The 18,527-nt window shown below is 30.5% G+C and overlaps 1 protein-coding gene across 1 annotated transcript; it reads left to right on the top strand.

The window, feature by feature from the left end:
• The first annotated feature begins 577 nt into the window (after positions 1–577).
• On the top strand, positions 578–13,020 carry LOC148280183 (4'-phosphopantetheine phosphatase). Its single transcript, XM_088228805.1, has 5 exons — positions 578–1,141; positions 4,299–4,504; positions 8,401–8,543; positions 9,975–10,263; positions 11,387–13,020. Exons 1-5 carry the CDS (start codon positions 900–902, stop codon positions 11,575–11,577), a joined length of 1,071 nt encoding a protein of 356 aa, XP_088084931.1. The 5' UTR covers positions 578–899; the 3' UTR covers positions 11,578–13,020.
• The last annotated feature ends 5,507 nt before the right edge of the window (positions 13,021–18,527 follow it).

Raw genomic sequence — 18,527 nt, 5'->3', positions numbered from 1 at the left:
ATTGACATGTCAAAAGTCGGAATAATCGGCGCGCGTGCATGAGAAGATGTATGAATGTAGAGGAAGCGAGATCTGTATGCAAGATAGAGTGACGAAGCGTTATATCCTCTCTGCCTGGGTAGGGTTTACGGGAAACGGCGTGATGGTTTGTTTGGTAAAAGATAACTCAACAGAAAAAAAATAAATGGTATGTATGTAGTATCCTTTTTGGTATTTTTCAATACATTTAATATATCCTTAGAGTATATTTACTTTTTCTAAAATATATTCTTTGATTATTTTATGATATTACCACAAAACCCCTTGGGGTATTATAATGTTTACTTGTTTCAAACGTTTAAGTGCATTCCGAAAACACCAAAGTAGTGAATCATTTTTCGTTATGTTATTATTGTGGTTCTAAAATTAATTATTAATGTCTATAAATAAAGCAAATAAAAATATAATTATTGATTACATTGTTTTCATATATTTGTAGGTAGGAACTTTTGGATTTGGTTCTGTCAGTCAAATACATTGCTAGTAAAATCACATTGAATAACCTCTTGCTGCAATATTATTTTTAAAAACTTATAATTTTGATATAAGATATATATTATGTACGTTTTTCGTATTCATTTCTAATTTAATTTGAATTTGCAGAAAGTGATAAGTCTAGTCGCTGTCAAATTTACGTTTAATAGTAATTTCATTTGACAGAGTTTTATTCTAACTTAATGTGCCATGGTATTTCCGCGGAATAGTGCGTACTTATATTTGTTTTGTCTAGCAGGTTATTTGACAGTGTCATAATTTAGTTTTCGTGGCGAACTCCTTCCGTTTGATCGAAAATTACGTGCGCTTTGTTTGAAACGCGAACAAGATTTTTATCATAGGTTAGTTTTGTTTAACAGTTAATTATGGACGACACTAGAGTTTGTCCTCTCCTTGATAACCCAGCGGAGTATATACCTGACACATTAGATCTAACCAAAGATTTCGAAGCTCGGCGTTATTGGCTCAACTGTTTCGAGGATCAGATCAACAAATACGTTAGCTACGCTATACAGAGTAATCCTGAAGACCCTTCCGTCAATTTACGGGCTGAACAGTTCAAGACCTGCTACTTGGAAGCCATAGCAAAGATACGGAAGGACCCTCTGTAAGTGATAATTTAATTTATTTAATATATATTAAATTGTTGAGTAACGACAGCTCAAAATATTAGGTCAGTTAACAGTATGATTTATAAAACAAATAATAAATTTAGAAATGTCAAAAACATGGAATAGAGAGGGGAACACTGGATTTGTTACTTTGTTCTATTTTCAAAACATTTTTTCTAATTTTTAAATGGTGGGTACTTGTCTAATATGAATTGAAAATACCTCATTAAGTTTTTTTACGTCAGATTTAAACTTTTTATAAGTATTTATCATGCACATTTAGTGTTACTGATTTATTCATATTTTTTTCTATTATAAACTATGATTAATAATAAAAATAATGTGACCTCACTGGGGTTACCCGTGCCGAGGACGCTTAGCAATACATTTTTACATTTGAGAATAAACAAAGAAGACTTAATAAACAGAGATAATTAACAAAAAGTTCAGACAGTTTTGAACACTACGTATTTATGTTTATAATTAATTTATTTATATTACAAAACTCATAATGAAAAAATAAAAACATAACATAAGCTATGATTTGTGGAGCAGTCGATTCAATATTGGTTTGGGCGAATGAGACAATCCATTTTACTTCTACCTATCTCCACTCTCCATTTTTTTATAGCCTTTTTGAACATTTTCTCGTTACTAATTGTTTTAATAGATAGTGGAAGTAGGTTATAGATTTTCTTTGAATAATACTCAAAATCCCTTTGTCCGAAAGTGGTATTAGTTTGTATTTGTTTAAATTGTCTTTGTGTTGAGGATCTAGTGATTATATTATTTGTTTGTGATGTATTGTAGGGGTTATGTCTTTCATTTGAGTAAGAATAAATTTTGAATCTGTATGTGAGTATTGTTTTAGCGTATAATTGCTTTGGTGTCATAAGTTGTGATTTGTGGAATATTTCTTCAGTAAATGTCTGTATCGAGACTCTTGAGTATTATTTTAACTAAATCTGCCAAAATCGTTTCTCGTTTAAGAAATTACTATAGATGTCGGTCCAAAAAACATTGGTAGTAAAAAGACGTCTATAGCCTACATGAAACTGAAGTAATAATATGGTAGAAGGAGATATTGTGTCCCTATAACAAACAGTCTGCAACAAAGGCGTCCCAGTATTTTAGTCAGATTTACTTATCAGACCATCGACTAGGGTCCAATCGGAAGTAAATATATTTTTTAAATAGCAAAGTTTTGATACATCCATGTGAATAAATCCTATGAGAAAAAAAATGGCAATCTATTTAGACTTTTAATAATATTGGCAATCTGTCTTCACTTAAAAGTCAGTTTTTTTACTAGCTCCTGTAGTTTTGAATTTGTTAGATTGGAAGCATTTCACGCCCAGCATTGATATGTTTATTTTAGTTTTATATTTATCTTTAATATAACTTAAATGTTTTAATAAATATACCAACAATATAACTTTTCAACCATTTATCTTTAATATAACTTAAATGTTTTAATAAATATACCAACAATATAACTTTTCAACCAGTAAGTATTACCATGCTGGAAGCCACAACAAATTCAGATAAAGAGCTTCATGAATAAAATATCTTCGAAAACTTTTAAGATAAATTTTACTTTCTACTAACTCATTCTCAGCGGTGCTCACATACGTCTGTATGACAGAACTACTATGCAGTTTTCACAGCATATGTGAGTAATTTATTATCAGAAAGGTTAGTAGCTTAAGTATTCATCAAGTATAGAGTCTGTATATTCATGGTCAGTAAAAAAAATAATTGTTTAAACTAATAGATTAAATATGTAAAATGAGTGTTAGAACTAATAAATAAAATATTATGTAAAATTTTAACGCTGGGAAGGGGCTAAATCCTTTATTATTTGAGAAAAATCAGTGTTATTAATTTATATACCTGTTATGACATCTCTATTGCGTTTTGAATAAGTATAAAAATAAAAAAAATGCCGTTTTAATTGTAATTTCAATTATATGTATAGATATATATACCTGGCTTAAAAAATCTTACGACCTTTGAATGAAAATAGTGTCAAAAGTTGCTTTAAAATGCATAATATAAGTATTTTTATTGTTAATTTTACCTCATATTTTTTAGTATTGGAACTTTTTGTTTCCTTTAAATCTCTATTTATTGAGTTGGCATTTATTTTGTTGAACTCCATATTATAATTTAAACATTAAAATCAAACACTGATATGAGACTACTAATTTAGTTTGTTTTTTTTAACACAAAATCGGACAGTTGTTTGACTGGGGCATTTTAAAACAAACATTACTTTGAAAATCCACCAATAAGGCTGAACAACTGCCCTTTTTTTTGTCAATCATCAATTAAAATCCTCAGATTACTCATTAAGTATGCATAGCGAGAAATAAATGCTATAAGAGGCTACGCAATTCTCTTCTTCATATAAACGTATTCCTGTATTTTCTCCCTGGTTTAAAGCACTGAAGTAATGTTTTATTTTACACACTATAGAAATCCACCTGCATGTTCCTAGTGAGTATTTTTTTGTTGATAAATTGTTTTTTATATGAACTAGGACTATCCAAGTGCCTAGTTTTATCTGCCGTCTTTGGATTATGGTATACAAACATTATAACTATTTGTGAAAGAAACAAAACATAAAACATGCCAACACCGTAAATCTCTTTCTGATACGCTAAAAAACAAAATCGATTCAGTTTTTGGATGCGAAAAATGGAAATACGAGACCTCGATTTTAACAATTTTAGCTAGGCATAATTAGTCTGACGTGCAATTTTTGTTTTTGCGCAGAATCTGAGGAAGCATCTATGATAAAATGAATGTAAAACTATATTCAAATATCTATTCATCAAATCGCTCTTTGATCGCATACCCTCTTGAATCGGGTTGTGGTCCCGTGGCTAGTGTCTCGGACTCACGGCTCGAAGGTCCGTGGTTCGAATCCCACTCTACCCCAACTTGATTCCCATTTTCTAATAGTGAGTTATTTACAACTCGTTGAAGAGGGGCCTCAAGTGTTGGGTAAATCATAAGAACACAAATATTTCTTTTTTTTTTTTTAAAGTGTACAAGAAAAAATAATTCTTAGGCTTTTTTATGGTAAATTCATTTTGCACTGTTTTTTGATAATTCACTGAGATTATTTATTATCTTTATTTATTTTAGATGTTTTGGCAACCTTTCAATGAGACTGCTCTTAGACTTGAACAAGTCGTGTCTTCTGTCTCAAGGCTTCCCTGACCTGTGGAGTAAACAGAAGACCCTGGAAAACGCAGCTGCCCTGGATAGGCTGAAGGACCGACTAAACGAGATTGATGCGATTTCTGATCAAGACGCTAAATGGACAGAACTGTGCAGAGGACTTCTAGCCGGTAATACCATATGACCAGAGACTGACGTCTACTCCAAATCAGAGTTTAATAATAATACACATTTTATTCCAGAAAGCGAGTAGAGAGTGCAACACTATGCTCTCTATATAAGTACATTTTTTTAATGATTAAAACAAAACACTTTGTTTTTAATCACTTGTTATTTCAATAGTTCCTATTTATACAACGGTTTACGTGGCCACTTTACACACTATGGAACATTCGCCATTCGCCTATGTCTAAACTTCCTCAACTCTTCCATCTGTTGCCTTTTGTGAAATAAAAGAGCTGAAACCTTTATCATGCGGGTGAGATTCATTCGGCTGAACTATTTCACCTACTAGGCAACACCTGAAAACAATTTTAAAATGTTTATTCTTCTCGCACCAGTTAGCTTAGCTAAATGTTTTATTCATAAGATTTTTGGTGATTTTTTGCACTTCTTACGTATCGACTGTAAAAAAAAAAGATTAAAATGCTCCATAAAATGAATTTTGCATAAGTGATTCTTGAATATTGATTTTAATTTGTATTATGGATAACTTACGTAGCGCATTCAAAATCCTAATTAACCAAGGAATAGTCGATCGATTAAGGTTCATATGGCTGAGGAAATTAGGTCCGATCCGGAAGGCCGATTACAATTATTATTACAAATTTTCTAGCATTTAACAGTCGGATAACTCCAACTATTTCCTGCTAGTGTGAAACTATTAAGGCTCTGTAAGATAAAACAATTTTATCGATGGTCCATATCTCTTAGAGCGTTTTTCATTAAACTGTCCCGTAAAGTCAACACAAAAATTTAATTTTTCCTATAATCCATTTTCCAAAAAAATATGTTCAAAACTAGTTTATTTGTTGTTGCTGTTTCAAATTTAACTAACTTTGTCCCCATTTAGATATTTTTAATACAAAATTTTGTGACTTCAAAAAAAACTTTTTGGAACACTGTAAAATTAAACATTTGTCAGTGTGTAATAAGTTTATGTTCATTTAATTATGTTCATGTTATTATCATATTAAATTTTTGAATCGGTCAACTATATTATGAAAATCCCTCTCCTTCACTCCTCCACTCTATTTCTTCATCCCTTAACCTTCTTACATGCTCTTTTTTTATCTTGTCTTATGTTTTTTTTTATTTTTTTTATTGTTATTCATAAATTTCATAAAAAGTACATGTTTTTGTAAAATTCTAAACATATCTACTTTTAGACATCTAGTAAATGTTATCACTGTAACTCTCCAAAAAAAGAGACTAACTCTTATGCTTGGAGAGTGACTTACACTGTTTAAGTTGTTTATTTATAAGAGTTTATATAATTTTAAATACAAGTACATGAAAAAGAAAAATAAAAACATAGGATATGTAAAGAAAAAACATAAAACAAAAATACATTCATACTAATTAAAATTTAATGTTGTTTTTACACGAGTTCAAAAAATTTCTTTAGATTAACTTTAAATTTATTTAATGATATATTATTTTCAATAGTCTTTAGTTCATTGGGAAGATTATTATAATTTTGTTCACCTTTGAAAACAAACCTATTTTGACCATGACTTGTATGGAATTTAGGAATTTTAATATTATGTTGGTATCTGAGTGACTTATTCATTTCAAATTATTTTCTTTTTTTATACATTGGTATAATATAATTTATTTAATAAAGAGTGTCTACTGTATGAACCTTAAATATTTTATATAGACTTTCCGTATGGAATGTTGAGGGTTTCTTTAAAATTACCTTAATAATTCATCTTTGTACTTTTAAGAGGGTTTAATATATGGGCATATGCACCACCCCATCCTACAATACCATATTGTAACAAAGATTGTACAATTGAGTAATAAGCTATTTTGAAATTATTGATTTTAAAAATATTCCTTAATCTAATAAATATGTATATACATTTTCTAATTCGTTTAACTAGTTTACTGATATGGTCTTTCCATTTTAATATAAATTATGTTATTTTTTCTCTTTACTGTGTAACATGTTCTCTCATTATATTTGTGAAAAACTTTAACTGTGTGTAAGTACTATTTTTTATATTCTTATATAACAACTATTGTTTTTCCTAAATAAATCAAATAATAATAAATACTGAAAATAGATGTTTATGTAAACCTTAACTACAATTCGTAAAAATAAGTCCGATTTTGTGTCTAAAATACTGGCAGTGCAAATATTCACATTTGATATAATATTATAATACAGGAAATAAAAGGTCTAGCATGCTGATGTAAATGAGCTATATGTTCATTAATAGCCCACCCTTCGGGACGCCAAATCCACTATCGCTTTTGTGTAGGTACATACGCATGTTCAAAGTTAGATGACAAGCATTATGTCTGTGCATGTCCTGGCATTGCTCGGATTGCGTATATTATCTTCTCCCTTTGACGAACCGGTTCCCAACCAGTGGGGCGCGCCTCACTTGGGGGTTTGATAGAATTTGTTGTAATTAGTTATAATTATATTTATGTACTAGTTGTAATTATTACCCTTTTCTCAGAGTTATAATAGGAGTAAATTTTGACGCTCACATTAAAAACCCTCTTGCATGACATTCATATCAAAGGCGATTTCTTACTACGTTCACTACCAAGTAAAAAAGAGTTTTATCTGCAAAAACATCAATATTTTGAATCGGTAGTGTATGGTTTATTGAAATATTAAATGTATAAAATATCAAAATAAAAAGGTTCATTATTATTTTACATTTCGACAATATAACAAACATAAGTCTTTTTAAATTATGTAATTAATTTTCTACGGGGATATCTCATCTTATCAGTATTGTGTCATTTTCCTAACCAAAATTTGTGTAATTTTTATGATACGAGTAAATATGAATTTATCAAAATTCGTTTTGCCTCAGAAACCGCAGATAAAAGACATTAGAACAATATAAATAGCTTATCAATTACCCAAATATACATATCTGTCCGCATCAGACATGCCTTTCTTGATCCAATTTGGAAAATTAAATAGATAGCAAAAACAATTAAATCAACTGAGAAAAATCAGTACGACAACTATAATCATTTACGTACATAATAAAAAATAATAAGTTCATCATCGTCATTTCCCTATTTGTATGCAGTGGTACTTAGGGCACTGCATCGGTACTCCAACTGCAGTGTATCTTGATATCACCGGAATCTCCTTTTACACTATTTGAAATAAGATACAAAAATTAAATTTTAAAAATTTTTTATCATTCATTATTTAACAACGTTTAATAGTAATATTATTGAAGAGTGATTTTTAAAAATGACATAAGACAAAAAATATAATTTAGAGAAAAACAGTTATTTGTGTTTTGATTTGATAAGATCGAGTGATTTTTTTTAGATGACATCAAAGTGATTTTAGACTCGAGTCATACGATCTTCTTCTTCAGCCTTGATCTCTCCACTGCTGGATAAAGGGCCTCTTCCAAACACCTTCATTCCTTTCTATCAACCACTTTTATCATCCATGTTTTAAAACCCATCTTTTTGTGGCCTTCCAACACTTCTTTCGTTTGCCCATGGTCTACACTTTATTATTCTGGGTGTCCACCTGCCATCATTTGGCCCCACCAAGTGTCGTGCCCAATGCCATTTTAATTTTGCTGCACGATCCAGGATATCTCGGACTCGGGTTCGGCGCCTTATTTCTTCATTTCTTGTTCTCTCTTAGACATACACCGAGCATACGTCCTTCCGTTGTGGTGAAAAAAAAAATACACCAGTGGGTAGTCATGTTTTACTCTAATTTTACACTGCATATAAAAATTTCCACCTGAAAACAAGGTTTACCTAGGCAGACTATGCTCAATCCAAATGAGTCTATTACCACAAAATGTCAACATTTCTAAATGTTTAACGGTGTTAATTCCAGGTAATATGTTTGATTGGGGAGCGCGCGCCATATCGGATATCCTGGAACAGAACTCCAACTTCGGTTTGCGAGAAGCTCTGGACAAGATTCAGAGAAGACCCTGGCTCGTGGATGGGCTGGATGACTGGCTCCAAAGACTCAAGGTATGAGTTTTACATATAAAATCTTTATTAGTCGGAAAATATTTAATAAATAATGTCCGTGTCATTTATGATGTGGATAGTGCTTTAAGGCTGTAGTCTGGTAAAACGAACGCAAAATTAGGAAATCATACGATTTTGCCATTTTAAAACAAATGTTTTTTTTTAAATCACGCTATAATAAAAAATAAAAAAAATTAATTAGATAAAAACAATAATTTTTAAAGGTATTTCTGTCAAAAAATATACTTAAAAGTTTTATGTAACTAATATATAATTACTTTTAGACCGGCAGATTACGCCATTTTAAATCTAGACTTAACTTAGGTATCTGGGATCTAAATAAAGATGAAGTATCGAACTAAAAATTTTTGTAATAATTTGAAGATAATAAATTGAACATGAAAGTGGCCGAAGCAAAATTTAAATTTTTTGTTTTTGAAAAGAAATACAAGCATTTTAAGTCACATACATTTTTGTGATATTTTACTTTATTTCTATGTAAAATTATGCCTTCGGTAATACTTTTTTTTTTAAATATTGAAATATTTTAGTTGAAACCTTTTTTTATAAAATTGTATTCTTTCTTTTTTTTAAAGAAGATAATTCTGGTTGTAATATTAATTTATAACAACATCTTATTTACGTTTTTATGACCTTTAGACCTGCCCTTATCGTTTTCGGTTTTCTTAAAGGTTTCAACTAAAATATTTCAATAATTTTTATTATATATATATGTCTTTTTTAAGATTAAAATTTTTGGTTTATTTTGTTTTATTTTTTTTATCTTGTTATCTAAGATACATTTGTGAGCACTCACCATTTTTCTTTCTAAAAGCATTAAAACTATAATCAATGTATATGTTTATCTTTTCTTAAATTCTTTTTAATTAATTTTGTCTTGTGTTGGTTGGGGTTTTATTTGTGTCTGAACTATCTTACTAAAATATTTATAAACACTAATGTCTGATGACAAATTATTACTTAATATTGATGTTTTTCGTTGAAATTTCTTGATAAAACTCCATAGTTAATGATTTTGAAAAAAATATAAATAAAGTTATCAATGAAACTTCTTGGTAAAAAAGTAAAGTTAAAAAATATATTTCATTGATAACTTTATTTATAATTTTATCAAAATCATTAACTATTAGTTCATAATTTATCTGGACAATTATGATTAAACATTTTATAATGTAAAATAATATTATAATATGAAATACATTTGTAATTTTTTTACTAAAGGCAAAAAAAATGCACGCATCCAAAATTAAACATTTGATTTATAAGAAAGAAGAAAAACCCAAGCACAGAGATATTAAAGTCGTACAAAAACAAGGAAATCGTATATTATATTTCCAGTAGTGACCGACCGAACTTTCGGTTTTGGTTTCCCGGTAAAATTTCAATACTAATGTGGTGCCTCTTTTCTAGGGTACGCCGCACAGGTGCTGCGCTATATTTGTAGACAACAGCGGTGTAGACATAATACTGGGTGTCCTCCCCTTTGTGCGTCAGCTGCTTCATCGCAATACCGACGTTATAATGTGCGCTAACACAGAGCCCGCTCTCAACGACACAACTTGCTCGGAACTGACGAGCATAGTGGAACGGGCAGGCAGAACATGCAGTTCTTTCTCCCGGGCCATTGACGAAGGTCGCCTTATAGTCATGAAAAATGGGCAAAAGGGACCCTGTTTAGACCTTACTACTATAGACAAAGGTGACTACAATGCATTTGCTTTAAAAACATTCGTGAAAATCATTTTACAATCAAACCGCGAAAATAATACATAGAAACTTAACAGGCTTTCATTGTGCCCTAACTGCAGTAATGTTAATTTGTGATCAATCAAATATGCATGGTCAGTACATTTACCTTATTCTAGTTTCAAATTGATAGTGAATATCGTCCTTTAGCGAACACTGCGTAAATTATTTTTGGTATTTTTAAAGGAAAAATTAGGCCTTTAAATGTAGTAAAATAAAATATTTATCTATAAATTGTCACCTATTAAAAACTCAGGCAAAGAATTAATATTTCTCTTCAATTCAATCAAATAAGCAGTTTTTTGTCGTCCTCTAAAAAGAACAAAAATGACTTACTTGGTGTTGTCAGCCTAGCAACGATATACGAAACTGATAAAGGTACTAGTCTTTACAAACAGTTTCAGGGGAGAGTTGGGCGCTTTTGTTGTAATAGATTTGCTTTGTCTAATTTAATATTTAATTATAGACTTAGGGCCAGTTGCATCTAAAAGTTTTTTTTTCATCAGACGTGGTGGCATTATTATTTCAAGTGAATCTCTGATCCCTGTTTGAGAATGAATGCAAGGAAAGCGATTACCTACAAATCAAAATGCCATAATATATTATGTGCTTGTAACGTTTCCATTTAATTCAATATTGCACTAGAGAGTTGTTTTAAATTATTGCATTGAGTGTAAAAAAATATAGGTGGCTAAAATTTGGTTTAGTGACTTGCTTGTTTATAATTTGGACAATACAAGCCAAAGGAGATAGAGAAAGGAAGTAAATATTACAAATAATTATATGTTTTTTTTTTTTATATTTATACACAAACAAAACGTTTTTAGGAAGAAAACTGTCATACTTAAAAATGTATAAAAATTTATGCTTGTTAACATTTTATTGAAAGTCTCATACTGAAAAATAAATGATTTGGATATTTGCCGCTTAAATTACATAATTTTACGCTTCAAATGACATATTCAACTCAGAACTGACTTTTTTAGGGTTATGTAGTGACTCTTGCCTAAACGGTGATGATATAATATGTCTACCGAGGGACTAAAGGTTATTAATCTTTTTTTGCTCTGTTTCAGAATTGTGCTCCACCATTCGCAATAAGAACGTAGACCTCATCATCATAGAAGGAATGGGGCGAGCCCTGCACACCAATTTAAACGCTAAATTTAAATGCGAAAGTTTAAAATTGGCTGTTGTAAAAAATCCGTGGTTAGCGTCTCGACTCGGCGGTGATATATTTTCTGTTATATGCAAATACGAGACATGAACCCTTACCCCGCGCATTTATAGCAATATAACATAAAAATTGAAACAGACAAACTTCGTATTTGTTTGTCACGTTTGTGCGAGTGAAATGAACGAAGCACCTATTTAAATACGAGTACAAATGGTTGGCCAGGAAATGAGATGTTTAACAAAACATCTCTGGGTATTTTAAATGGTGTTGTAGATTTTATTTGTTTGAAAACACTAGATTGATTGATCTTTCGATTATTTGTTTTGAATTTAAAACTGAAAGCTTAGCTTTCAATCTATATTCTTTCACAATTGGTGTAAGTTTAAAACTTCAAATGATAAAGTAGATTATTGAAAAGTTGTACTACTCTCTAAGTACTATTCAATATTTATTTGTTTATTTATGCTAAACCCTAAAGCTAGGATAACATTATTGCGTCTTCTATTGTGATATGTTGTGGCGCTATCTGGTGCATATCGCTTCTATCTATTTTCTATGGACAGAATTATATGGCTCCTGAATGTTTCCAACTACGCGGTATGTGTTTTTGGTGATCACAATACTTTTTATTCAATGTTAGTAAATAATTGCATATAACCACTTGACTTTTCTATGGCTACTGGTCTCGAGATGTGCCCTTCTCTTAAAAATATTAAACCAACATGCTGGGACTCTTGTTATTGGAAACAATACCATGTCAAATGAACTGATTCAATATGTGAAATCTCATAAAAATTATGCATTCAATTTTTTAATGTCATTTTAATAAGTGAAATTATTAAAACTGAATTTTACTTACTATAAAATACATATGAAATCTTTCATTATCAGCATTTATTATTTATTCTTATTCTTAAAGGGGGGGGTCAGTGCTATGCTCCTGACGTCACTGCGACCTGTAAAGATCTATTGTGACGGATCCCTGTGAATAGTTGTCGCCCTCCAAGCCCGGGTCTATAAAGAGCCCGGCTACTGTTTGAAAGGCGAGAGTTCTTGTTTTGTTAAATCTCCCCTTCCAAACTCAATATCGAACAATTATATAAAAATCTAATAATGTCTTTTAATTATAAAAACATGTGATCCTCTTCAAATTCACTATCCGAATTACTACAAGTCATTTTGAGCTGGGCGACAACAGCGAAGTTGGCTTAGAGTATGTTCAGTAAAAATGAAAAGCTCCCAACTATTTATTACCACACACAACATGACACAATGATGTAATCCTACGTTAATATTTTTAAAAAGTGTACATATTTATATCACCATAAAGAAATTTATTTTATTTTATCCGTAAATCATTCAGATTAATTACATAACAGATATGCATTAATAGAAAAATATCAGGCATATTATTTTACAAAAATTATGTGCACGTCAAAATGGAGTGGAAGATAAATTAGAGGGAAGGAATTAATTTGGAAAATATTGGGTGTCCTTCCTGAGATATTTTTGATGCAACTGTCAAAACAAAAATGTGAATAATAAGGAAATGTCTATGATTTTTTTTAAAGATTTAGATTTTTTAAATTGCCACTTTAATTTATTATAGAAATAAAAGACCAGTGATGAAAGCATCAGGATCAAAGGATCCACAAATTTGGAAAAACCAGATACCGGTTTCATCGCTTTCATGACATCTTCGAGACTGGTATCTTCATTATAAAATTCAATGTATTTATACAAAACAGTAAGGATAGAGAATTCAAAATTATATAAAACTCGTTTTTACGTTCCTCAATTTTATGTTTTCCCACTTTTTACACCAAAATGTTCAGGACCCATTTTTCTTCATACATTCTCATACAAATATTCCCCCCAATTAACGTTTTTTACCACCCCGGTTTTACGTTTAAAAAAAATCGAAATTCATTTGATGTTTTGGCCAAAATTATGACGTAATAATGTTACTGCGGTCCTCGCCCCACCGCGTGTGTAATAAAAACAGGTAAACAACTAATAAAGGATAAATTATTGTCTTAACCTAAACTCAATGAAGATGCAGCGTAATTGACTTTTTTGTTTAAGTGTCTTCTTTTGGGGTTAGTTTTAGTTTTCATTTAAACAAAAACGTCATATCGACTTGTTACAAATCATGATATGTAGTTTACAAACCTTTTGGAACAATAAATTTTTAATATCAATAAATCGCAATGTTTAAAATGTAACAATAGAAATATTAAAAGTTATAAAAAAGATGGTTTAAAAAGTTGTCATAAAAGTGTGAAACAATTTTGCAGCGATCTATATGACAGTTGTTTTTAGTGATGCCATAGATAAAAAGTGATACCGTTTAAATAAAATTTCCCAACATTTAGAGGAAAAAATATTGTATGTTATTTTATGCAAATTCAAAATTTTATTTTTGTTATTTTTTATTTACACATAAAATAATTTTGACGTACTGTTTTTAAATGAAATAATAAAACAGACTACATAATATCTTTTGAAAAAATATAAAAATATTTTTAGTGAAATCATTGAAAATAGGTAAAAAAAATTAATAACAACCCCTAATTATCACCGTTTTTACAACTTTTCTGGAAGTATGTGTAGCAAATCAGTTTATTCTTATGTAATTCCTATTTTTGCCATACATTTTTCATTTCCTCACTTTACCGTTTTCCTCAGTTTTACGCTTTTTTTCTTGCTCCCTTGAAAAATGTAAAAGGGTTTTACTGTTGTAATTTTAATTGAGTTATTTTTGTGTGAAGGGCCTTGTAACAAAGTGTTTCGAGGTAACTAAAGAGTTGATATAAAATGATGTTTTAATGAGTTTAAATATTGTGTATACATATCAGATGTCAGATGGCGCTAAATCAGGCAACATAGAATTATAATCCAGTACTAAAATGCTTTCAAAACGGGGTACGTTGGACTTGTTTTTTACAACGTTACAATATATATTATTATTGTGGTTCAGGTTCTTTTTTGTCCCTCATCTCAGTGAGGCTAAGACCGTCAATTACGATGTCTGAAAGGGATTAAAAAATATATTTAAAAAGTTATTGCAGTGGGTATAGATAGAGTAATGGGGACACATAGAATAACTGTTTATTGCGTTATTCTACATCGGGTTTATTTTTTATCCTAAAAAATTATTATTATATAATTTTGAATTCTTTCATCTTTTATTTCTATAATATTTTTTTGTCTATTTTCGCTTACAAACTTGAATGTTTCCCACTTTCATTTTTACTCGTAAAGTCACCGTGCGTCATGTAAAAATAAATAAATTGGCTAACTAATTTATAAATGCTGACGACATAGTTAGATGTATTTAACTCATCGAGCACCGGCCTAATACACATAAAACTTACCCAATATTAGTGAAATTTCATGTTTTGCGAGGGGTTTCTTAAAAGTGTTTTAATTATGAAAATACTGTGTTAAGTCACTGAAACTGAATCTTGGAAATCAAACATCAACTGCAAGCGAAATCGAGCATAAAAGTAATGGCGAATGGCCACAATCAGCCGTGAAAAAATAAATATTTCAATCGATATAGGAGATCCCTATATTTATCGATATTGGAAATCAGATGACACCCTTGAAATGATTCGAGTATTTGCTATTCATTAAACTATGAAAAAGTTATAACAGAAGTCACTAGATGCCAATAAAATGCACATTTTTAGACGACTGAAAACTCAGGACCGGGATACAACGCGTGTTTATACAATCACGTGTTTACACGGCTCCGGGATACTATGTGTTAACATATTTGCAGACACTTTTTTAGGACCCACTTAGGGTCTGGACACATATAACATTCCCATTTTTATTAATATTGCACTTCCGACTGGACCATAGTTGATGGTTTGAAGCAAATCTCATTGTTGCTCACGGTTTTTTTTATAAGGAAACAATATCTTCTCCTACCGTTTAATTACTTCAGTTTCACCTAGGCTATAGTCGTCTTTTCACTGCCAATGTCTTCTGTACTGACGGCCATACCGACATAACTGCAAATGTGTTTTTATTAATTTTAGGAAAGAATTGCCATATAATTAAATGTTTTTCTTGTAATATCCTAGAATTTAAAAAAAATATATTTTCTGATGGCACTAAAATTTCCCACTATTTTTTTACTCTTGTATAGACTGTACAATCTAAATAGACATTGATTACACATTTACAACACCATAGTCTTTAGTTTAAAAAGAAAATAACATTCTAGTCACTGTTTTGAAATAGAATTAGCACTTAACACAGGTAACTAGATCAAGGTCATGGTGGGAGTCATCCGCCCCAGCAAATTGTCATGTAAAAAACGCAATGACTGTTTTATTTTTTTACATTAATTGAAACTGTTGCTTCCATCCATCCGAGGAAAAAATAAACCTTTCCCTTATGGAGATACAATAGATTTTTATTTAAAAATATGGAACAAAATAAATCAAATTTTTGCAACTGTCTTTCAATTTTTTTTTAAATTGGCGGCCTGTCGCAGGATCTTTTTGACAGTTTTTTGAGAAAGAAGGGGATCCAAGGACAGCGCAGTGTCTTTGTGCCACCAAATTTATAACCACAAACAATATTAAGCAATTAGATTATTATGTATGTACTGATCTCATACGCCATATTATGATAAATCGTAAAAATAAGTCCAATTTTGTCTGACATGCGAATCTGATGATTTTGTCAATAGTGAAAATTTCAAGAAGTACATTGCCAAAAAAGGGTTAAAATAATAACTAGAGATGGAACGGATATCTGGTAACTGTCTGGTATCCGGCCTAGTTTTACTATCTGACCGGATACCAGCTTAATATCCGGCCAGATAGTAGCTCAATATCCGGCGGATACCTAATATCCATTTAACTACGAAAATTTCAAGAAAGTAGCCCCCATTATTTGAAAAACAGACTTTTTCCATAAGAACATTTGTCAATTCAGAAAAAGAATTTAATGCGCAAAAAAAAATGTTAATCAAAAATTTTTTTTTAACTAAAAATATATTTAACAAATTACAACAGGAATAGAGAATACCTTAAATAAGGGAATATGGAAGTCTAGGCATTTACAGGGCTTATCAAATGGAAGAATTGAAGAAATGGATGTTCAAACATGGGCAAAATGGTGAATGTTGCACAGTGTGTAAAGTGGCCACTTAAACCAGCCAATGACAGGTCATAAGCCCTGTAAATGCCTAGACTTCCATATTCCCTTATTTAAGGTATTCTCCATCCCTGTTGTAATTTGTTAATCTTGATGACTCCCGTGGGGGTGAAATCCAGTCTTTTGTCTACGAACATTTGGACAAACTCAAATATTGTAGTAAAAATATATTTGCTAGAAAAAAAAAAAGCGCAAGGGGTAAACTACCCAAAATCTAATTATTTAATGAATAAACTCCAAAACCACATTGATGGATAAGTGACCGTTAAAAATATCATGAAAATGTTTAAACCGCTTTTTATTTTATGGACATTAAAATTTTTGTTTTTAACTATGAGAGAAATTCTAGTACCAGAGTGTTTTTATTGTTTTATTAGACAATGAGCCGAATATCAGGCTATTCTGCTTAGGTGCTAGCCGGAAACCACTGTCCGTTTTATCACTAATAAGAACAAAACAAATTAAATGTATATTAACAAATTACAACAGAGATGAAGAACATTTTAAAGAAGGGATAAAATCACCAGATGGCCACTTAAACCAGCCAATGACAGGTCATAAGCCTTGTAAATGCCTGGACTTTTATATCCCTTCTCTAAAATATTTTCCATCTCTGTAGTAATTTGTTAATCTTAATTACTCCCTACGGGTCGAAATCCAGTCTTTTGTCTACAAACATTTGAACAAACTCAAAATATTGTAAATATTTATTAATTTTCTCTCTAACAATATTATGCACGGTGCAACACAGTTTGAAATGTACATACTTTAAAATTTGTATAATGTGAATGTTCAGTGCTACAGGAAAATGGATTTAAAACGTTTTCTTACTCGCGGTATTATTTCTGTAATAAATTACAATGCCTTGTTTTATGTGTTGTGATAGATTTCTGGTTTCCGGGCAGCCATGTTTTCCAATGTTCATTGTATTTTGACAGGTACAGGGTTCTCCTTTTAAATGTATGGAAAATTCACTGACTTGAACTCGTTACGTGTAATTGTGGTGGCGATGTAATTTCAAAACATAAAAAAAATCATAGTAATGATAATACGATACATAAAATATTTTTTTTATTAGCTTAGTTTGAAAACCATTAAACTTCCTCATTAAATTAACACTTTTAATATAATACCCTTCTGCTTTGAGGGTATCAATATATACGAGACAATAAATCTTATTAAATGTGTCTTGAAATGTATGGTGTAATGATTGACCACTAAATTTAAATATCGTATGTTATCAACTACTTAAAAAAGTTAATAATGCCTGAACTTAAAATGAAAAAAACTGAAAAACCTTAGCATGTTTGTAGACACTTTTCTCTCATAGGATCCACTCATATGGACACATAAAATTCTTATGTTTTGGAATATTTCGCTTCCAATTGAACTGTAGTTGATGGTTTGAAGTAAATCTTATTTGACTGGGGCACGTCTGTTGCTGGCTGTTTTTTAGAGTGATACAATATCTTCTGCCATATAATTACTTCGGTTTCATGCAGACTACAGCCTTCACTACCAATGTCTTTTGGACTGATAGCTAAAGCCGGCATAGCCGCAAACATGTTAACATTATCTTCAAAAATACATGTTCTTCGCAGCTTTTACAGAACGTGTTTGGTTTTTTTAATTTTAAAATTTGTAACCCATGTCTAATAACTATTTCATTGGCCGGATGCAGAACTGTATTGACTACATTTTGCTAAAATTTTCAGGAAAGCAATTTCAAGTTAAAACCAGAAAATTAGATTTTTTTAACCAATTTTATTTCAAAACTGTGTAAAAAGAGAGAGATTTCTATGTATTTTTTACGTTGTTCCCGATTTGTGAAAAAACCCTATTGCACTCCAATAAAAATTATT

Source organism: Micrasema longulum, unplaced genomic scaffold (genome assembly GCF_059751315.1).
Source record: "Micrasema longulum isolate JH-2025_06_02 unplaced genomic scaffold, ASM5975131v1 h1tg000609l, whole genome shotgun sequence".
Classification (NCBI taxonomy): Eukaryota; Metazoa; Arthropoda; class Insecta; order Trichoptera; family Brachycentridae; genus Micrasema; species Micrasema longulum.
The sequence above is the reverse complement of the archived record's forward strand: the minus strand, read 5'-3'. Positions and strand labels throughout refer to the sequence as shown.